The sequence below is a fragment of the Jaculus jaculus genome, chromosome 5 (assembly GCF_020740685.1).
Source record: "Jaculus jaculus isolate mJacJac1 chromosome 5, mJacJac1.mat.Y.cur, whole genome shotgun sequence".
NCBI lineage: Eukaryota > Metazoa > Chordata > Mammalia > Rodentia > Dipodidae > Jaculus > Jaculus jaculus.
The window spans coordinates 154,713,920-154,737,591 of record NC_059106.1 but is presented as its reverse complement, the minus strand read 5'-3'; the positions used below and the strand labels follow the sequence as shown (position 1 = coordinate 154,737,591).

At 39.3% G+C, this 23,672-nt stretch overlaps 3 protein-coding genes and 1 pseudogene across 3 annotated transcripts; 3 read left to right on the top strand and 1 right to left on the bottom strand.

Moving 5' to 3' along the window:
- Positions 1–2,267: 2,267 nt before the first annotated feature.
- Positions 2,268–3,277, bottom strand: LOC123460715 (annotated as a pseudogene).
- Positions 3,278–8,907: 5,630 nt separating this feature from the next.
- Positions 8,908–9,087, top strand: LOC101593773 (keratin-associated protein 20-2-like). Its single transcript, XM_004654420.1, has one exon. The coding sequence runs from the start codon at positions 8,908–8,910 to the stop codon at positions 9,085–9,087; it is 180 nt and encodes a 59-aa protein (XP_004654477.1).
- A 7,579-nt stretch (positions 9,088–16,666) lies between these two features.
- Positions 16,667–16,846, top strand: LOC101593481 (keratin-associated protein 20-2-like). The gene has a single exon (XM_004654419.1). It carries the CDS (start codon positions 16,667–16,669, stop codon positions 16,844–16,846), a length of 180 nt encoding a protein of 59 aa, XP_004654476.1.
- A 5,503-nt stretch (positions 16,847–22,349) lies between these two features.
- On the top strand, positions 22,350–22,508 carry LOC101618082 (keratin-associated protein 20-2-like). The gene has a single exon (XM_004654418.2). It carries the CDS (start codon positions 22,350–22,352, stop codon positions 22,506–22,508), a length of 159 nt encoding a protein of 52 aa, XP_004654475.1.
- The last annotated feature ends 1,164 nt before the right edge of the window (positions 22,509–23,672 follow it).

The following is a 23,672-nucleotide window of genomic DNA, read 5'->3' as shown; positions in this document are numbered from 1 at the left end:
TGCTAAAGTTTAAATGAAAAGCAACCCACTTTGGTGTTTTCAGTTGAACAAGTTTATTACAAAAGGAGAAAATTCTCTGGCCTCAAAAGGAAGACAGGGTATATGACAGGGCCATCTTCATGTTTGACAATGCAGACATTCAGAGGATGCACTTCACCATCTCCCACTTGTCACAACAAATCCCACAGGAATGAGTTTGTCATATTAGGTCTGGATGCCATCAGAGCATGACTTCAGGAGCATGTCTTCCGAAACCTGTGATATATTAGCATCATCTTCCAAGTGTAAGGCTTAGAGCATATGGAATTTAGAACTGATAAGTCCAGAAGTCACAGTTGGAGAAAGTGAGTCTCCCCTGAGTTCTTTAGTGGTAGTAGCCAAATCCAGAGCTCCAACCAGAGCCATAATCATCCAGCAAATCAGTATTTCCAGAAAATCAAGTCTGATCTGAATTCATTACCATGTTATATGGATGACTCTAGCTCCCACTTAGATTTTAGTTTCTACTGAAGAACTAGAAAGGAGAATTATATTTCTATGCTTATTTTTTCTAAGTCAAATGCCTAATGATTAATGTATAAGTGAGTATTAGAATTATAATTTCTGTAGGTGACTATAAAATGAGCTTACCATTACATATTTATGATTGTCAGTGTATTAGACAGAGCCATATTTATTAAATATCTCAATATTATTTTGGTTTTGGACTAGAAATGCTATTTTCTCTTACAATGTGCTATTATCATTATGGTTATTATTCAAGTAAGTGTGATATGTATTCCTATTGCAAGCACAAATAAGTAAGAGTAGTTTCATATTTTAGTTGAAAAATATACCTTCATGTCTATCAGAATTTTATTAGGAGATGACAATATCCACATATCCAGTACACTTACCTTGGCTGGTATACCAAGAGACTTAAAAAAATGACAAAATAGTATAGTTTCATTTTAATGGCCAAAGAAAACACATTTATTTAGTGTGTGTGTGTGTGTGTGTGTGTGTGTGTGTGTGTGTGTTTCTGTCTTTTGGGGGTCCCCTTACATAGCCCAGATGGCATCAGGGTGCTTGTGACCCTCCTTCCTCACATTCTAAGTTCTGGGATTATAAGGTATGTGTCAAATTTTTGATTTGGAATTTTTTTTCTTCATTACTATTTCCTTGTAGATTAGTTTTCTATGAGTGTATACATTACAGTGATATCCTATTCAGTACCAGATGTTTTGAGAATTGGAGAATATCTTTATAATGTCACATAAAGGAAATAATTGTGACCTCAACTTACACTTGCACAGGGAAAATCAATCAATAATGTAAAATAAGATTTTAAACAAATCTAATTTAACTAAAATGGTTGTTAGTCTTTTTCTAAACTAAGTTCTTAGACATTCATTTGAAACTTGCATTACTCCACTGTCAGTTGAAAAATACTACATTAAATATGTTTATATTTGGCTGAAATGATCATAAAACTTTTTGTGTAATAGATCACCTCTGGTTACAAATTTTAGTAAATTATGTTAAAACATACTCCCTGGAATTTATTATTTTCTGATACAGAATAAAATAGGTTTTTTCCCCTTAATCAAAATAGTGAGACCATACACCCAATGAAAAGCCTTTCTTTATTTTCTGCTTTGATTGTTCTGATCTGTCACAGATTCTTTTTTTTTTTTTCAAGTTAAAAAGATATTTATTGCACCATCTATTTACAAAGGAACAGAGGCTATACCTAATAAGGAAGGAAGGAATCAAATGTCAGGCATATACATTTACATAGCAAGTATGGACAAAAATTATCAAGAAGATTGCACTATTTTTAGCACTTAACAATCAAAATCAGTTTCTAAGAATAATTTACCTTGGGAAGTTTTAGAAAGATTAAAATTATAGCTGCCTTAATGAAAACTATCATTTTATCTTCTGAAAAGCTCCAACTTGCTGAAGGCCACATAAACCAGATCATTGCTGACTTTAAAAAGATTAAGTACAGATCACCTGGGAAGTCCCACTTGCTTAGTAGGATCACTCAAGTACACACTGTCTTCAGGAGCACCAACAAACGAAGAAAAACAGGCGTGGAGCCTGTTTTCTTCAGCAGCAGTAACCACCGGATCTCCCAAAGCCAGAGACAATATTCTTCAGGGCTGTCCGTAGCTGAGCACTGGCAGACCTGCTTCCCTGAAGAGCAGTGAAAGATGTAACAGGGCGTCTGGATCTTTCCTTCCAAGTCTAGACACAACTTGTGTTGCTGAACCCTTCCTTGGTCAAATGCTTTTGATGAGTTCTTCCTTTAGATCACTGTCTTTCCTTGAGGTCTCTGGACTAGAAAAAGGGGAAGACTCCCAAGACTGGCTTTCTTTGTCAAAGGACTCATCTTCTTGAGAAGCAAACTTCTGCTTAAGCGCCTGCGATATTAAAGACACTGGGTCCCAGTCTTCTGTGAATGGGTCTACCACCAGGTGATCTTTCAACAGCACGAAGCTTAACCTTATTCATGTCCTTTAGAACATCCAACATGTTCGGAACAGCATTATTTCTCTGGCTTTTTGAATGATGACCACAAATGTTCTTTCTAGCATCCGAGTGTTGCTCTTTCATTTCAGTTGCTGGATTATCTAAGCCACCACTATTAGTAGACCTTCGTAGTGTGGGAGGAAAACACTGAGGCTGGACAGAAGAGAACTGAAGAGGAAGCGGCGGTGGTGGTGGTGGTGGCAGAGGAGGAGAAGAAAGCTTCGAACTTGGAAAGTGATCTGGTTCCACAATCAGCTTACCAGTCCCCGACGACAGAAATCGTCCCACACCACTAGGTTGCTCATTCATGTCAATGAAGCCAGATGCTGGGCTGCTCCGCAGTCCCTGCATTTTCACGATGGCAGCAATCTGAGACCGAAGCGAAGCGAGCTCATCTTCAAGGGCAGCTATTTTTTTAACTGCAGCTTCACTTACAGGCACATCATTTTTCATTGGTTTGTGCTGTCTTTCAGCAGGTGACAATGGATCCCAAACATGTGATGGGTGGAAAAGATCAATTTTTTCCTCTCCCCAATTTCTCCGTATGTTATTTCGACATCTGAGGGGACTGGCTTCTTCACCACCTGCCACACTCAAAACATCAGCAAAAGATGGAACTGTAGACTCACAATGATCACACTCCACAGAGCTCAAGTGTGCGATCAACTCAAAATTAGGTCTACGGCAAGGTTCTAAAGGAAGCATTTTCCCAATAGCACGAATGATACTCCGAGTCGAGCCATAATCTTTATTTTTCCACGTGAGCAAAACCTGGAATTAACGCTGTAGTCTCAGGGTGGCCTCGAACTCTCAGCGATCCTCCTACCTCTGCCTCCTGAGTGCTGGGATTAAAGGCGTGCGCCACCACGCCCGGCCAGGGTCTTCTTATAGAATTAAGCTGGTCTATGGGGAAAACAAAGTAAGCCAGCATCTTTCTTAAAATATTCAGTATGAGAGACATGGATGTGGTGAATTCAAAGAAACATTGTCAGTAGGTACCAGGAGGGCGTGAGGTCAATCTGCGAGAGCAAAGCCGTGCAGAAGGGTGAGGGGTGCAGGCGCCCGTGGAAAGCAGGCAGGAGCCGGCTTTAAAAGACTTAAGAGAACGCAGGGATGTCACCCGTCCAAGATAAGGACAGAGGGTGCGACGGGAAACGCCACTTTGACACCCACCCTCCGACGCCCAGCCTCGTGCCACCCAGGGAGGGAGGGCGCCGCGTGGGCGGGGCTCGCGGTGGCCGGGATAACAGCGGGAGGCAGCTCCCTCGCCTCCGTCGCCACCGCCGCCGCAGACCAGCGCTTGTCACAGATTCTTAAGTGTATTTAGTCATCATCAACAGAACACAGTTGTTTTTCTTGAGCCTTTTAGACCTCTCCAGCACACCTCACAGTTGCGTTTTCTGTTTTAACACAGAATTTCATATGTATTTCCATGGTGGCATTTTAGCCTCTACATCTTTTACTCCTTTTTGCTTTTTATATTTTCTATTCTATTAAAATGATTCCTACAGAGATCTCCAAGACATTCATCTTGTTAAACTTTGTGTCCAAGTCTTAATTTCTCTGGAGCTGCATAGTTTTCAAATCTTTCATAATGAAGAAACTACCAAAACCCCCCTTATATCAATATTTTTAACTAGTTACAGAAGCTTCCCAGATCTAACAACTTGTTCCACTGTAGTGTGTGTGTGTGTGTGTGTGTGTGTGTGTGTGTGTGTTTCTTCTGTTCCAGGTAAAATATCACCAAGGATCCCAAGGGGAATTTTTGCCATGTTTTCTTAGTCTCTTCCTATTGGCCAGAGTCTTCAGTCTCCCCTGACTTTAATGGCAACTTTAAAGGCAAAATGATTTTGAGAATAATTCTCATTTTTAATTTTAGTCACACCAATGAGTTGAAGTTATATATTAAAGAGAAACTAATACAAGAAGAGTTATGCCTATTTCTTTATGTCATGACACATAATAATCAATCTTTAAGATTTTAAAATGTAAATTTTTAAAAGAATAAGACTTACCATTTCCATATAATGATAGTCAATGTGTTCAAACATTACAGACTAATACTACCATTGCTTGTGCCATATGTGAAACTATATATGCACATAATATTTCAAATTTATAAAGAATAATTAAATAGAATAATACTGCTCCACAAGAAAATTACAAAGCACATTATTATTCAAAGACTGCAAGCAAATTCTGCCAGCTTCATTTTCTTCCACAAGATTTCTTTCCATAATTTATTTCTACCTTAAAGTCAACTGTTTGTTCCAAAGACTATGAGCTCAGAGATCAGAGTGGCTTAAAGGAAATTGACTTAATATATACCTGGCCTGGAGGGAAAAAAAACATTCAGAAGAAGAAGCTTCTTGAGGAAGAAAAAGTGAGAGAAAGTGTAAATTTGGATGGACTCAGTCCTAAAAATAGACCTTAAATGACTTAACATGCTATTAGTTCAAAGCATTAAGCATTTTACCAATAGACAATGTGTTATTTAAATTATATATGAGCACTTTGCTGATGCTAGCGTATATAAATCCAACAACCTAGATGAAGTACAGAACAAAATTGACACCATTATATTTAAAGATCACAAAGGGCCAATATTCTAGGAAAAGCACAGCAAACTGTTAAAATGATATTTGACAAATAAACCCCATATCCAAATGCTTTATCTAGAGAATGCTACCAAATATTCCTAGGCATAATAATCCCAATATTCTTTAAATTTTAGACAGTATTATGAATGAGGAAAGCAAGTATCATTCCAACCCTTGTCTATGTATAGCCATTTATTGATGGGAGCAGGCTGCAATGATGCCTCTGTTATTACTTCCAGTGATACCAACTATCCCTGCCTGATCCCCTCCTCTGGAAGGCAACTTGCTTTAGCAAATAGAAAATCAAAGATGATGTAGAATATATAATTATACCTGTAATTTTGTCATATAAACCTGTACTGTTCATCTCTGTAGAGGCCATGTACTTCTTTTGACGGCTTTGAGGAACAATGCAGCCACGTCAGGAGATCACAGGTGCAGGAGGCCATTGGCAACAACTTGGAGGTGATAGTAGACTTAGTGTATTGCATGCAAAGGCTTTCAGTCTGTGTTGGGCCCCTCATTTGGAAAACCCCACGGAACAGAACATTGGCAACAAGTGTCTGGGCATGGAAAAAAAAATCTTCCTTAGATGCATCTCACATACTAACACCCAACCAAAACACCTTCATGATTTCATCCAGTGATCTCGAAACTCACTCTAAGCCTAGAACGTGATTTAGCATGCAGGATTAATAGTTTTAATATCTGCTGTTACTTAATAAAGTGAAAGACTTCAAACTATTTTCTGAGATAAAACAAAGATTATAAAGAAAGATGTCACCATAAATATTAATTTATATTAAGGCATCATGTATATAAAATTATGGACATAATTATTTTCCTATGACATGCAAGAATGAACTTAATATTTTTTTTGTTTTTTTGAGGTAAGGTCTCACTGTAGCCCAGGCTGACCTGGAATTCACTACGGAGTCTCAGGGTGGCCTCAAACTCATGGCAATCCTCCTACCTCTGCCTCCCAAGTGCTGGGATTAAAGGCGTGCACCACCACGCCCTGCTTGAACTTATTTTTAAAAAATAAAACATGTAGTGGAGAGTTACTTCATATGCAAAGTGTATCCTCAGTACCATTATAAGAAACTATGTTGGTACTTGGCAAGTCCTGAGGTCAGAGTTGAAGAGCATGCATCTTCCATGGTGTCTCAATAGCAGCAGCCAAACACACAGTTATAGCCAGAGCCATATGCATAGATTTACAACAAAGATTCTATTTTCCTAAGACACTTAATATTGCACCTTGTAAAGAAGTTGACCTAAAGCCAAAAACGTCAATAAGAAGCTATCAACATCAAATGATTGAAATAAAAGCACGGGTTTGTGTGTGAATTAAAGATGTTTATTAAGGGCAAGAGAGAAGTAAAATCCAACATGAATGTCACCAAGCCAGTTGTCCTGGAACCATACCAGAATTCTTATAAGCACAGACAAAACAGATGGAAGGTGAATTTTCCTGCATTCTGCTTCTGGATCTCCAACCCAGGGCACTGGCAGGCTCTGCAAGGGTCCGTGCCAGACCATTTTAGACTTCTGCTGCAGGATTAAACTTCTTTCAAGTGTAAGGCTCCTGGCAAGTGAGGATCAAAATTGGTGAGTCCTCGGGTCACAGTTGGAGAGGGTCTCCCCTGAGCTCCTCAATAGTAGTAGCCAAATCCAGAGCCATAGCCAGAGCCATATCCATAGCCGCAGCCACAGAGAGAGCGAGAGCCAAAACCATAGCCACCACCATAGCCACAGCCCAGTCTGCGGAGGCCACAGCCATAGCCGGAGCTGTAGCCACAGCCCAGGCCTCCGTAGCCACAGCCCAGGCCTCCGTAGCCACAGCAGCCATAGCCGCGGCTGCCATAGTAGTTTCCGTAGTAGCTGCCACACATGGTGTTGGTTTCTGAGGTTGTCTTTGGGTAGAGAAGGAGAGCAGGTGACCTGAGTGTGTGCTCTTCTGCCTGAAGAGGGCCTTTTTATAGGAGCTCAGTGTGGGTGGGACCCACTCGTGTGCTCATACCATTGCCTAATTTTATGACTTAAGAAATAAGTATGTTAAGAGAAGCTTAAGGTGTGGAAGAGCATTCCTTTAAAAGCCTCATGGTGGTTTAATTGTGTAATCACACACTGACAGCTATTATATCAACACGCGTCTTCAGTTAAAGGTTTAAAGTTCCATAGATCGTAAACAATGAGCATTAGCAATTCTTTCGACTGGCTTTCTTTTTACAACAGGTATTTTCTTTTGATCTTTAACAACTGTAGTCCCTACCAACGATGAGGTGTGTTTTTTTTTTTAATAATAATTTTCTTGCTTTTTCAATTTTGTCCTTTTGTATTTATTTATAATTATTATTAAAAACATATTTTGTATGGATAAACACGTGAAAACATAAACATGAATCTGCTTATGAAACCCCCTATACTTTATTTCTCCATAGAATAAGCCACAGTTAGTACTAAGAACCTGGGGTATGCTCATATATTTGTGGATCTTCTTAAATTATGTGCAGCCTTGCATAAACTTGTCAGTTGCATTTCCTGGTTTCAGAATCTGTGCCTATTTCTGATAATTAAGATGGTACTTACGCCGAAATACTTCAGAAACTGTCATATCATAACTGATCCTCACTACATGGTCTGCTCTCATTTTTATATGCAGAGCAAGGGTAGAAAAGTGGAATAAGGTGAAATTTTAAAGACTCACCAAATATAAAAAATGGAATATAACTAAACATGCATTAATAATTAAGAGAGAAAATTATGGTTTTTGAGACATGTGGATAATTTTTTTTGTAATTTCTTCTGGTGAAATATGGGTCATTAGGAATAGGCAGTACAGAAAAAAAATGATTTTGTGTTGTTCCCGAGATCCTTGAAGATGAACAGGCAGGAAAATGTTCATGAAGATCATGAGAAAAATAGGGATTTGATGGGCAGTAGGAAGTTGGATGCCATAGAAACTCAGGGGAAATGAGAAAAGAATGAATGAAGCTTCTTCATGAAATAGACAAAAAAGATGGCAGCATTTCTTTCAGAAAGAATTGGCCATGAAGAAGAATTGTCAGACTGCTGTTTGCAATCTTGCTGTGTGCCTTCACCATGGCTTGACCTAAGGGAACCTGGTACTGGAAAGAGTACATAAATAACAAGAAATGTGATTATATAGTTATGTAATACAACCAATATGAGGATGGTCAAAGAGGGTGAGAGTTTACCACTGCAGGAATATAAATTAATATAAACTGGGATTTAAGATTTTTATTCTTATAGACAGAGTCAAGGACAGAATCAAAAATAAATAGACATTTTCAAACAATCCAGATATATATCCCTCTTAATTACATCTGCAATCTGTCCTAACCATTTAAAGCCATTCCTGGGTTTTGGAAAGTAAGGAGGGAAAGGATGGCATATGAAAGAAAAACAAAATATCCCCTGGGGCAGTTCACACATGCTTCTGGTGATCACATGGAGATTCATGAGATTTACATTTAGAATCTCAAGTAAGCAAAGGCTACAAAACACCAAAATATGTCTCTCTGGGAGACTCATGATCTCAGTTTTTAGGCATCTGACAGGCAGTGACAATTACACCTTGGACAGGTAATTAAGTATTTTTGAGGGGGTATTTATTTTTTTCTTTTAATGCTAGTGAGTGTATAAAAGGGCTATGTGGTTTGTCTCACATACCATTCTGGGGTATAAAAGGATGTGAAACTGCTTAGGAGTCTCAGACTACAGAACCTACTCATCCTCCTCAAGTCCACCTTCCATTCCCGACACCATGTGCTACTACGGCAACTACTATGGAGGCCTGGGCTACGGCTTTGGAGGCCTGGGCTACGGCTATGGAGGCCTGGGCTACGGCTGTGGCTGTGGCTATGGCTCTGGATTCGGTGGATATGGATACAGCTGCTACCGTCCATGCTGCTATGGAAGATACTGGTCTTCTGGCTACTACTGAGAAATAACTATTACTGCTCATTGGGAAAATCTCCTTAACAATCACCAATAGGATAATGGTGTCATTGGCATCTTCCCAAATTTAACCTGCTTTAACCATTTATCATCATGGATCACACCTGACAGAATTGACTGGTAGAAATCACAACAAAGAGGATAATCATTGATTTATTTTTATGTATTTGTTTAAAATAAAAAAAAAACAAATAATTTTGGATGTGGAAAATTTCAGAATCTTGCTTTTCAATAAATAGTTCTTTCACACTAAATACTGTATATGGGTATGCATTTCTCTCCATTGTATTTGTGTAGTCTTTGATGTGTGTGTGAGACCGAGTGAGTGAGAGAGAGAGGTGGGAGAGGGGAACACACACACACACACACACACACACACACACACACATACTTACATACATATATACATACACGCATACATACACTAAGACTACTGACTCTGTAGTTATTTTAGTAAGTGATGTGGCAAAACAGATGATGTATGTTTGAATTTTTCCAATTTGTGTCTGGTAAATGCATTTTCATGTGCTCTTCCAAAAGCTGTCATGTTTTGAGTTACTCTAATGCAAATGTCTTTTGCAGAAAATGCAATTTTTTTCAAGGCCAATGACAAACACCATAGCACTATTACACATCTACAACCTCATTTTAGTGCACATTTTTGCTGTGTCTTAGTTTTCTACATTTAAGCATGTGTCATTGGATAGAATATAGTTTTAACCCCTATATCAAGTCTTCTGTTTGATTCTCAATCAGAGATAAGAATTCTCTTTAGGCAAATGGGTGGACTGATTGATAGTTGTCTTATTTCTATAGATAAGAATTACTCGGGCTGGAGAGATGGCTTAGCGGTTAAGCGCTTGCCTGTGAAGCCTAAGGACCCCGGTTCGAGGCTCGGTTCCCCAGGTCCCACGTTAGCCAGATGCACAAGGGGGCGCACGCATCTGGAGTTCGTTTCCAGAGGCTGGAAGCCCTGGCGCGCCCACTCTCTCTCTCTCCCTCTATTTGTCTTTCTCTCTGTGTCTGTCGCTCTCAAATAAATAAGTAAAAAAAAATTAAAAAAACAAAAAGAATTACTCATTGTGAAATTTTTCCTAGTGAGTCTTTCAGTTTGTCTAATGCTCACTGTCTTCTGACAGAACCATTTACAAGTGGTCATGGCTTGGATAGATCACAATTTGTAAATGTTTTCTGACATGAATTCATTGTTGTATAATGTGATCTCAATTGCGGAAGCATACTTGACTTTCTGCAAAACTGCCTTAAAATGACTTTTTATGCCAATAATATTAATTTATTAATTATTTATTAAATCTTAATAGGGTATCATAATGAAACATAAAGAACATTATGGTTCTTCTGTTCCTTCCTTCCTCCATTCTTCTTTCCCTCCCTTCCTTCCTTCATTCCTTCCTTCCTTCTTTCCTCCATTCCTTTTACTTTCTTCCTTTCTTTCCTTTTTTTCTTCTTCATGCTCTCATTAAGTACCTTCAGCTGGCTACAAACTTATTATATAAGCATTATGTAAGATAGCCTGGCCTCAACAGTCTGCCTGCCTCAGTCTTCTAATTTGTACCTCCCTAGTGTTGCTATTACAAGGATACACTGTGGTGGTTTGATTCAGGTGTCCCCCATAAACTTAGGTGTTCTGACTGCTAGGTTCCCAGCTGATGGATATTTGGGAATTAATGCCTCCTGGAGGGAGTGTATTGTTGGGGGCGGGCTTAAGGGCTTTATAGCCAGGTTCCCCATGCCAGTGTTTGGCACACCCTCCTGTTGCTGTGTTCCACCTTACGTTGGCCAGGGGGTGATGTCCACCCTCTGCTCATGCCATCGTTTTTCCCTGCCATCGTGGAGCTTCCCCTCGAGCCTGTGAGCCAAAATAAATCTCTTTTTCCCAGAAGCTACTCTTGGTTGGGTGATTTCTACCAGCAATGCGAACCGGACTGCAACAGTAAAGTGGTACCGGGAGTGGGGTTGCTGCTAGACACCTGACTATGTGGCTTCAGCCTTTTGTAGCTGATTTTCAAGAGGAATGTGGAAGGAGTTAAAACCATGGCCTAAGAGATACCTTGCAGTGCTGTAAGTACAGCTTGTTGGACTATTCTGGTCTGAGCTGCAAGACCTGAATGCAGTAAGAACTATGGACTGTGAGGTTTGGCTTATGAGGGTGAGAAAGAGCTGTGCCTGGACTGGGCTAGCAGTTTGTGTGAGAAGCTTGCTCTTGTGCCCGTGTCCTGAGAAGTTGTGCAGGGTTGCTTTGCGAAGAAATGAACTGGTGTGTGCAGAGGGATATGGCACAGAAAGAAAAATCTTTGGGTGAACTCTTGCCCGTTCAGCTGCAACTGATCTCTCAGTTACAACCTTTGAGACTGGGCTAGCTGACCTGCGCTGGGGCAACAAGAAGAATGTCAACTCTTTTGAAGGTGTCTGAGTGCTCAAGGAGTGTCCTGTTCTTAAAAGTCTGCTTTATTCCCCCCTGGATTAACAAATTGGCACCCTACCTGGTATCGTGGAGTATAAGAAATGCTGGAAAGAGGGTCATTGAGTTTGCAACATGGTCTTGTGTTTTGGAAATGGCCATGGGCAGTGTGAAGCGGGTTTGCTGGTTGCCTGCATAGAGACCCCATGGGGCCATGAGGATGAACCGTGGCTTGCAGTGGAGACCCAGTGGAGATGCCGGGACCATGAGATGGCTGCCGAGGAGCTGCCGGCCCCGATGAAGTTTCCCAGGACTGTGAGTAGCCTAGCTGGAGGGGTGGAATTGGAATGCCAGAGACTTGTTGCTGGTTAGAATTATCGGACTTGAAGATTTGTCACTGGTTAGAGTTGCTGGACTAGAAGCTACAGAGTTTGATGTTTTCCCTGGTTGTTTTAAATTTGTATTGGTTGAATGTTTCTTTGCTTTGCCCAATGCTATCTTTTGCAGTGTGAATATTTATTCTGTGTCATTATGGGTTTTTTGAGGTTATATTTTGGTATTATGGCTCAGTTAAAGGTCTTGAACTATGGGGATGTATGAACATCTTTGGGATTGATAAAAAACTATGGGGACTTTTAAAGTCAGACTAAATGCATTGCATTTTACATCATGTATGATTATCAGTTTATGGGGGCCAGGGGCGGAATGTGGTGGTTTGATTCAGGTGTCCCCCATAAACTTAGGTGTTCTGACTGCTAGGTTCCCAGCTGATGGATATTTGGGAATTAATGCCTCCTGGAGGGAGTGTATTGTTGGGGGCGGGCTTAAGGGCTTTATAGCCAGGTTCCCCATGCCAGTGTTTGGCACACCCTCCTGTTGCTGTGTTCCACCTTACGTTGGCCAGGGGGTGATGTCCACCCTCTGCTCATGCCATCGTTTTTCCCTGCCATCGTGGAGCTTCCCCTCGAGCCTGTGAGCCAAAATAAATCTCTTTTTCCCAGAAGCTACTCTTGGTTGGGTGATTTCTACCAGCAATGCGAACCGGACTGCAACATACACTATCTGGGAATGAGGGCGTGTGCATGTGCTGAGGTCAGAGGACAACCTTGGGCATTTTTCCTCACCTTCACCCCTACTGGAATTAGGTTCTTCTCATGTTTACCACATCATTGATCAGGGTACTTAACCTGAAAGCATCAGTAAAATTCTCCTTCCACCATGACCCCTATAACTGTAAACATCATGGATTACAGACATCTGCTACATCCAGCTTTTTACTGGGTTCCTGAGGATACATTTTTATGCCTTATGCTTGCATTTAAGCACCTTTTCACACTTGCTTATAAACATTTTATGCCCTGACCTATTTCCTCAATCCAATGTTCACTAATCTTAATCTCAGCAAACCAATACATGGTAATGAATGTACAACAGGAGTTCATCTTGTACATAAATGTAAAATGATTTTCCATATTTTCCCAGGCCCAATTATAATCTTTCACAACAAAAGGTAAGAATCCCTTATTACTCTAAATTCGCTTCATGTAGTGTAAATTGTGAATCACTTAGGCATTACTAACCTGACTTGTCTAAATGATGACTGTATATAGAAGGTGGTGACCATTTTTCTGAGGGACTATGAATTGAATAGGGCAATGATTCTATAAATAATTCCACCCCCAAGACTGCATATATGGATTCCCAGATCAGGATAGTCTCCCACACCCTGCCTTTTCCATCCCTTCAGAGGCTATTGCTTATAATAAAATCCGTTACCTTTCCTTTTTCCAACTAAGTTTGCCTGTCCAGTCTTTGCTCATAAGGAACAAATCCAAATCACTAGAAAGTACCAAACATTCCCCCCACCATAACCTCCAGAAAGCTTAGGCTGGCAATATAGCACATCTGCTCTGTCATGATTTCTTATAACAGTATCTAGAATGAGGACGTTTAATGGAATTTTTGCTTTGTAAGTGATATTGGATGAAACTTTATTTATGGGGAGACAAGCAGACATGTCTATTTATCCTCAGATCAGGCACAAATGACAGACCAAAGCACAATTGCACCAAAATTCAGTTCTGGTGCATTAATGAATTCATTGGGGTTACTGACACAATGGGGTGAGGGGTTTCTGAAGCTACATTTCTGGTGCTCAAGGCAACAACTTGCAGGCAGCTCAGCTCGTTGGAGAGTCCCTTTCCCAACCCCTAGCAGTTACTACTGCTTCTATACCCTAGGGAGTCTTGTGACCTTTCATGTTTCACCTTTCAGGCCTTCTCTACCTGTGAGACTCCCTCTGGGAGGGGAAGTTTTAACTTGATGTGAAAATAAAGAAGGAATTGCTACACAACACAACGCCCTTTCTGGGTATTTCCTTCTTTCAGTCTCCTCCTGTGTTCCCTAGGCTTTCAAGTGGGTGATGCTCATCTGTAGCTACACACAGGATCACTATGCCCCAGCCGTAGTCACTTAGTCTCATGAGTTTGACAATTTGACTTGCTGTAGTACACATCCCATAGGTTCTAAATTTTTGGATCTCATGAAGGGCTTGTTGCCACTAATTTGTATTTTGTTTCCCAATAGTCTTCTAGCTGTTAGAAGTGTCAGCATACCATCTTTATCTCATCCTCTCTTTTATTCACTTTTCCTGCCAAGTCCGGCAGGAAACCATCTTCCTTCCCCTTTTCATTTCCTCCTTTACACAACCCAGTTCCTCTGAGCAGCCATCTTGGCCTCAGATGCACATCTTATTACCTATAACAATGGCCAAGCCACTTTACCAGTAGTTTGCTGATACTCTTGTCTCTTATATGCCACACTCAGGGACGTTAATATTTGCTTTAGCCCTTCAGCCATTTTCACTATCCACACACTCACAAGGTGGACCCCAGTACCCAATCAAGTGAGCCATCCCATGCTAATTTGAGGAGGACAGCCACCCAAGACACTCTCCTTCTTGATGTCTCAGCCTTGGTCTTGTGTTTTGCAACCATCACCCCAAGAAGGCAAATGATGGGGAAGGAAAGCTATGTCTGGATTTCCACTCCCAGCCTCAGTTATATGCCTTACAATAATTAGAACTATATATGTACATACTTCTAATATATATATATATATATATATATATATATATATATATATATATAATATATATTATATACCATATTATATATATTATATATAATATATATGTATAATATATGTATATATTATATATTACATATATATATATATATATATATATATATAGAGAGAGAGAGAGAGAGAGAGAGAGAGAGAGAGAGAGAGAGAAATTTCACCTCCCAAATCCATCATTGGTTCTGCCATGTCCCTGTTTGGGAGCCAAATGTTGCATGAACATGGGGAGATGTAAGGACATATATTTATACCAGATAGGACACAAATATCATACCAAAGAACAATGCCCCTCAGCTTTGTATAGGCAAAGAGACACCTAGTACTAAACCCAGAGTACCTGGAGAAGGTTCATACACTTGGAAATATAAAGTCATGACTTGCTGTGGATGGGTTTGTCACTTAAATTTCCCTGTTTCAGAAGGTATGCTCTTTTCTGATTGGCAAGATGACACAAATCCCTGACAATTTATGAAACACAGTGTCATTTTCTATATGGCCCTGATTGATTTATGGAGAATACCTTTCAGAATTTAATCACATCAAGTTTTAGACTCAATAAATGCAGTTTTCTACATAAACACCACTTGTGCATTAAGAGGAAAAAAATAAGGAATGGAATTGAAGATATGAAGAAATATTAGCAAATTGGAGTGAAGAGAAAATGCATTTAGAGGTACTCAGGAGGTGCCTGGAGATACCAAAAGTTGCAAAGTCAGGAAAATTTCTTACCACAATAATGAGAAAAATGATATTTGGTAGGTGCTGGAAAATTGGATGCCATAATAAGAAAAAAAAGTGAGAAAAGTATGTTTGAAGCTTTCTCATAAAACAGACAAGGAATAGAATTTGAAGATTTCTTTCTAAGATACTGAACATCATAAAGGATCCTCAGAGAGGAGAGAATGCTTAGCAGTTAAGGCACTTATCTGTAAAGCCAAAGGACCCAGTTTTGATTCCATAAGTCTCACTTAAGCCAGATACACAAAAGGATGCATGCCTCTGGAGTTCATTTGAAGCAGCTGGAGACCTCATCACACCCATTTGTCCTTCTCTCTGTCTATCTGTTTGTTTATCTCTCTCTCTCCAATAAATAACTAAATGCAAATAAATTTTTTTAAAGGCCAGACACATGTGTTTAATCCCAGCACTTAAGGAGGCAGAGTTAAGAGGATCACTGTGAGTCTAAGGCTATCTTGAGACAACATAGTGAATTCCAGGTCAGCCTAGGCTAGAGTGAGACACTCCCTCAAAAAATAAATAAGACTCTCATGATTTATACTTATTATGTACACTCATCATTGTTTGCCCCAAAGGAAATTGCTTTTAGAAAGCTTTCACAAACATAAAGGAATATAATTACATGTATATGTGATACAAACAAAGTGAGGCTGGTGAAAAAGGTCAGCATTTGATCATGTGTAAACTAGGTAGGGATATAGAATCTTATTTCTATAGATTGAGCCAAGGAGTGCATCAAAAATATTTAGACTTATGTACAATTAATCCAGATATTTTACTCCATTACATTTAAACTCTGTCTTACCCAGTCCAGACAACTCACAACTCACTTGATTCAGGAACTAGGGAGATACAGGAAGTTATATGAAAGAAGATATACATATATATTTAAACTCCATCCTGAGAAAATACACACATACTATTGGTGATCACAGGGGGACTCTCTCAATTTTAAGAATTTTAAGATTACCTTTGGAATTTCTAGTAAACAAAGGCTATGAAATAATCTCTGTGAGTCTCATGATGTCAGTTTTAGGCAACTGACATGAAGGATAATCTTGTCTCGAACAGCTGATCATGGACAGATGACTAACACATTTTTGAGGATGTGTTTCTTTTTATGTTAATGCTAATGAGTGCAAAGAAGGGACTGAGGCGTGTCTCACATACCACTCAGGGGTATAAAAGTTTCTGCAACTTCTTAGGAGACTCAGACTACAGAAGCTACTCCTCCCTCTCAACTCCACCTTCCATTCCCGACACCATGTGCTACTACGGCAACTACTATGGAGGCCTGGGCTACGGCTTTGGAGGCCTGGGCTACGGCTATGGTGGCCTGGGCTATGGCTGTGGCTGTGGCTATGGCTCTGGATTCGGTAGATATGGATACAGCTGCTACCGTCCATGCTGCTATGGAAGATACTGGTCTTCTGGCTACTACTGAGAAATTAGAATTACTGCTCATTGGGGATATTTCCTTAAAAAGCACCAGGGTATAAATTGGATAATTGTATTATTGTTGCCTTCCCAAATTTAAGCAGATTTAATCATTCACCATCATGGATTACACCTGACTGAATTGATTCACGGAATTTATAATCAATTAGAATGACCATCCTCTGCAATTTTGTTATATATATATATATATATATATATATATATATATATATATATATATATATATATATATATATATATATATATATATATATATATAAACTGAAAGATAAATAAATTTACAAGTGGTAAAATTCACAATTTTGTTTTCCAATAAAGCTAACACTTTCACACTAAGTACGGCTCAGATGTATTCATTTCTCGCCATTGTTTTTGTGTGTTCTTTGATATGTTTGTGTCTGTGTGTATAAGAGTGGCCAAGTGAGAGAGACAGGTGGGAAAATTCACATGCCTACCTGTACACATACATACATAGATTGAGACTAACTACTGTCTCTGCAGTTATTTTAGTAAGTGGTATGACAAAGCAGGTTGAATTTTTCTAATTTGTGTCTGGTAAAGAAATTTCATTGTCGTTCCAAAAGCTCCTGTGCTCTGAATTACTCTAATGCAAATGTATTTTTCAGAAAATGCAATTTTTCCAAGGTAAGTGACAAATGCCTTAGCACTATTACACATCTACATTTTCTTTCCACTGCACTGCACTTTTTTTTCTCTGTCCTAGTTTTCCACATTTAAGTATGTGTCAATGGATAGAATATAATTTTACCCCTATATCATGTCCTCTGCTTTACAATGACAGATAAGAATTCTCTTTATTTAAATAGGTGGTCTGATAATCATGTATTTCTAAGGATAAGAATTACTCACTTCGAAATTTTTCTTAGTGAGTATGAGTTTGCCTAATGGTAGCTATCTTCTGACAGAACATCTGTTGCCATTAACAAATGGTCATGGCTTGGATAGATAGCAATTTTTAAACTTTTTAGACATGAAAACATTATTGTATAGTGTGTTCTCAATCAGGGAAGCATAGATGACTTTCAGAAAAACTCTGTTAAAATGACTTATCACAATATCCATTTATTATTTTATTTATTTATTAAATTACTAATAGACATCATGACTAATTAAACATAAAGCACATTTTGGTTCTTATAGTCCTTCCCCTGTACCCTTCTTCCTTTCCTTTCTTTGTTCCTTCCTTCTTTACTTCCCCCCTCCATTCCTTTTTCCTTTCTTCATTTCTCTTTCTTCTTTTACACATTCTCAATAAGTACCCTAAGATGGCTACAAAGTTTTTGTGTAAGCATTATATAAGCCAGCCTAGCTTTGACAATCTGCATACCTTGGACTCCTGAGGATTTGGATTATGGGAATACAATGTCTGGGAACGAGGGCATGCACATGTGTTGAGGTCAGAGGACAAACTTGGGTGTTGGTCCTGGCTTTCCACCTTTGCTACGATTAGGGCCTCTTCTTCACCACATCACTAACCAAGCTACTTGGCATATGTCAGTAAAATTCTCCTTCCACCATTTCCCCTAATACTGTTTGCATGCATGGATTACAGACACCTGATATCCAGCTTTACAGAAGTCCTGGAGATACATTTTCAGGACTTACACTTGCATGTAAACAGTTTATCCCTTGACCTATTTTCTCAATCCAATGCTCACTAATCTTAATCTCAGCAAGCCCACACATGATAATGAGTCCATATCAGTAGTTCATCTTGCACAGGAATGTAGAAGGCTTTTCCATATTTTCCCAGGCACAATTATAAACTTTCACAGCAAAAGGTAAGATCCCCTTGTTACTCTAAACTCTCTCATGTAGTGTAAATTGTGAATCACTTAGGCATTGCTAAACTGACTTGTCTAAATGGAGACTGTACAGAGAAGGTGATGATCATTCTTCTGAGGAACTATGAAACAAATGGGGCAATAATTCCATAAACAATCCCATCCCCAAGACTACATATGTGGATTCCCACATCATGGAATCCCCCACATCTTGCCCCTTCCATCACTTCAGAAACTGGTGTTCATAATAAAAATAACTTACCTTTGCTTTGTGCTATTCCCTAACTTGGTCTGTCCTTGGGTGTACAACCCTTGATCACAAGGAAAGAATCCAAATCACTAGATAGTACCAGACATCTCCTCCCCTCATAACCTCCAGAATGTTGAGATGGGTTATATTGCCCATGTGCTCTGTCATGATTTCATTTAACAGCATCTGGAACAGGGCCTTTAATAAAATTTTCCTCAGTAAGTGATGTTAGATAAAACTTTATCTCTGGGGAGGCATTCAGGAATGTCTACTTATCCCACAGAGCACACGAACAACAGATCATAGCACAACTGCACCAAAATCCAATTCTGGTGAATTAATGAATTCACTGGGGTTACTTACACAATGGGGTGAGGGGTTTCTGAAGCTACATCTTTGGAGCTCAAGGCAACAATATACAGCCAGTGCAGCTGGTTGGTGAGTCCCTTCCCCTACCTCTAGAAGTTGTTACTGCTTCTATACCCCAGGGAGTCTTGTGACCCTTCACATTTCTGCTACATAACACTCCACTCCTTCTTCTGGCTCTTTCGTTCTTTCGGTCCAAACTTCTGTTCTGCTGCGTAGGCTTTGAAGTGGGTGAGATGGACGCCCATCTAAAACTACATATTGGGTCATATTCCATAGCAGCAATCACTTAGTCTCATGAGTTTGACCACTTGAGTCTCTGTAGAAGAGATCCTATGTATTCTAAGATTTTGGATTTCATGAAGGGCTCTTTGACACGGATCTAACTTGTACTTTGTTTCCTAATTTATAGTCACATAGTTGTAAGAGGTGGCAGCATATCATCTTTATCTCATTCTCTCTTTTATTCATTTTACCTGCCAAATCAGAGAGGAGCTCAGCAACCTCCTTTCCATTTTCAGTTCCTCCTTTACACAACCTAGTTCCTTCTGAGGCCATCTTGGCCTCAGAGGCATATCTCATTACTTAGGTCACCTTCTCAGGGGGTGGCTGACCGTCTTATCCCTTATATGCCACACACAGAGACCTTACTGTTTGCCTTAGGCCTTCAGCCATGTTCACAATACTCACACTCATAAAGCAGACCCTGCTAGTCAAACAAGTGAGTCACCTCACACTACTTTGAAGAATACAGTCCCCCAGAGAATGCACTCACAGACATTCTCCTTCTTTATGGCTCAACCTTGGGCTTGGGTCATATGCAACCGCTATCACCCCAAGAAGGCAAACCATGTGGAAGTACAGCTATATCTGGAATTTCCTGCAGATGACCACTCCCAGCATCAGTTCAGTGCCTTATTACCCATAACCATAACCATGCAAATTCTTCTTCATAATTCATCATTGGTTCTGCCATGTCCCTTATTGGGAGCCAAGTGTTGCATGAAAATGGAGAGAAGCCTTCTCCATTCTAGTTCTGTACAGGCAAATAGACACCTAGTGCTAAACCCAGAGTGCCCGGAGAATGTTCATACACTTGAAGATCTAAAGTCATATTGAGACTTGGATGAATTTGTCACTTAACTTTCCCTCTTTCAGAATGTATACTCTTTTCTGATTGATAAGATGATAGATATCCCTGAAAATTTATGAAACTGTCATATATGGCCCTGATTTTAGGTTTATTCTTCTTACTGATTAATGTATAATTCTTTTCAGAATTTAGTCAAAATAATTTAGACTTAATAAATATAATAATCTAAATAAACACCAATATCATACTAGGAGAAAAAATAAGGAAAGAATTTTGAGATATGACAAAGAAATATTTGCAAATTGGCATGAAGTAATTTAAATCAGTAAGAGAAAAGTGCATTTAGAGGCACTCAGAAGGTCACTGGAGATAAGAGGCTACAAAGTCAGGAAGATTTTCACCAAGATGATGAGAAAAATGATGTTGGTAGGCCCTGGAAAATTGGAAGCCATAATAAGATAAAAGGTGAGAAATGTATGAATGAAGCTTCCTCGGGAAACAGAAAAAAAAGGCAGGATTTCAGCATTTCTTTCCAAAGTATTGAATATCAAAAAGGATTCTCAGGGCTTCAGAGATGGCTTTGTGGTAAAGACACTTACCTGCAAAGCCAAAGTACCCAGTTTCAATTCCCCAGGACCCACTTAAGCCAGGTGCACTAGGGGAGTGCATGTATCTTGAGTTTATTTGCAGTGGCTGGAGACCCTAGCATGCCATTCATCTTTCTCCCTCTTTCTCTTCCTTTTTTCTCTCTGTCTCTCAAATCAGTAAGTAAATAAAAGTAATTTTTCTTAGAAAGGTAGGGTGTGGCGAATCACACCTTTAATTCAGCACTCAGGAGGCAGAGGTAAGAGGATTTCTATGAGTTCAAGGCCAGCCTGAGACTACATCCTGAATTCCAGGTCACTCTGGGCTAGTTGAGACCATACCTCAACACACACACACACACAAACACAGAAGGATTCTCAAAGGGAATGTCTTTTACAAGGCTTTCACAAACACAAAGGAGTATAATTGTACATATAAATGATGTGAACAAAGTCAGGAGGTAAAAGAGGTCGGCATTTTGTCACCACAAGTATGAAGTATAAACTAGGGGTATAGACTATTATTTCTATATATTAAGACAAGGACTGAATCAAACATATATAGACTTATATAGAATGAATCCAGATATTTTACTCCATTACCTCCATTACATCTAAAACCTTTCTTAAGCAATTCAGATATCTCTCTTATTTCAGGAACTAAGGAGATATATGAAATTATATGAAAGAATTTACATATATATATATATATATATACTTATATTTATATATATAAATATTTAACACCCCCCCACATACAGACTGAGGCTACTATCTCTGCAGTAAACAATAACATATTTAGTAACTCATTCTAGAGGATTATAATCCAGAATACAAAAATAGTGCTGTGGTAGTAGATGGCTCAGTAGGTAAGGCACTTGCCTGTGAAGCTTAAGGACATAAGTTCAACTCCCCAGAGCCCATGTAAGTCAGATGCATAAGATGTCATATGCACACAGGTGGTTCATGCACACAAGGAGGCACACAGATTTGTATATTTAAATATTTAATATACATGCACATATATATACATATATATTTATATATATAAATATTTAATTATTATACACACACATGTGTTCTCCAAAGGACAGACATATATGTTATTTGTGATCACATGGGTACTCTCATCAATTTTAAGATTATGTTTGGAATCTCTAGTAAACAAATGCTATAGAATAATCTCTAAGAATTTCATGATGGCATCTGTCTTAAACAGATGATTAGCAAATTTTTGAGGGTATATTGTTATTTTTTGCTAATGAGTGCAGAGGAGTCTGTGACGTGCCTCGCATACCACTCAGGAGTATAAAAGGATGTGAAACCGCTTAGGAGACTCAGACTCCAGAACCTACTCATCCCCATCAAGTCCACCTTCCATTCCTGACACCATGTGCTACTACGGCAACTACTATGGAGGCCTGGGCTACGGCTTTGGAGGCCTGGGCTACGGCTGTGGCTGTGGCTATGGCTCTGGATTCGGTGGATATGGATACAGCTGCTACCGTCCATGCTGCTATGGAAGATACTGGTCTTCTGGCTACTACTGAGTAATTAGAATTATTGCTCATTTGGGGTATTTTTTAAAAAAATACCAGGGTTGGGCTGGAGAGATGGCTTGAGCGGTTAAGCGCTTGCCTGTGAAGCCTAAGGACCCCGGTTCAAGGCTCGGTTCCCCAGGTCCCACGTTAGCCAGATGCACAAGGGGGCGCACGCGTCTGGAGTTCGTTTGCAGAGGCTGGAAGCCCTGGCGCGCCCATTCTCTCTCTCTCCCTCTATCTGTCTTTCTCTCTCTGTCTGCCACTCTCAAATAAATAAATAAAAAATTAAAAATAAATACCAGGGTGTATATTGTATAATGGTGTTATTGTCATCTGCCTAGATTTAACCAGCTGTAATAATTTTTCATCATGGATCATATTTAACTGAACTGATTGGTGGACCTTACAATCAATTAGAATAGCAATCCTCTGTGATTTTGTTACTTCTGTGTATTTATTTATCATAACACAAAAAACTTTGTCACATGGGAAAAAGCAAAATTTTTTTCAATAAAGCTAAATCTTTTACACTAAGTATGTTTATATGTATTCAATTCTCTCCATTGTTTTCATGTGTTTTTTGAGACATTCTGTGTGTGTGTATGTCTGCGTGCCTGTGTGTGAGAGAAAAATGGAGGGAGAGAGGTAGGAGAAAGTAATACACACACACACACACACACACACACACACACACACACAGACTGAGGCTACTATCTCTGCAGTAAACAATAACATATTTAGTAACTCATTCTAGAGGATTATAATCCAGAATACAAAAATAGTGCTGTGGTAGTAGATGCCTCAGTAGGTAAGGCACTTGCCTGTGAAGCTTTAGGACATAAGTTCAACTCCCCAGAGCTCATGTAAGACAGATGCATAAGATGTCATATGCACACAGGTGGTTCATGCACACAAGGAGGCACACATATTTGGAGTTCCTTTACAGCGGCTAAGGCCTTAGTGCACCAATTATCTCTCTTTACCTCATCCTCTGTCATGAATTTAAAACTTAAAAAACAAAAATAAGTATATGTAAATGCACATATTTCAGAATATATAATGGCTTAGAAAATATACGAACTTAAAAGGCCATTTCCCTGGACCTATATAATGTGCTTTCAGCATAGCTCTCTTATTCTCCACAAACCTCGTCCTTCTTATTTCCCTCCCCTT

Bases quoted from the DNA above. Each gene is read 5' to 3' on its own strand.
- LOC101593773 (XM_004654420.1), top strand. From the start codon at position 8,908: ATGTGCTACTACGGCAACTACTATGGAGGCCTGGGCTACGGCTTTGGA.
- LOC101593481 (XM_004654419.1), top strand. From the start codon at position 16,667: ATGTGCTACTACGGCAACTACTATGGAGGCCTGGGCTACGGCTTTGGA.
- LOC101618082 (XM_004654418.2), top strand. From the start codon at position 22,350: ATGTGCTACTACGGCAACTACTATGGAGGCCTGGGCTACGGCTTTGGA.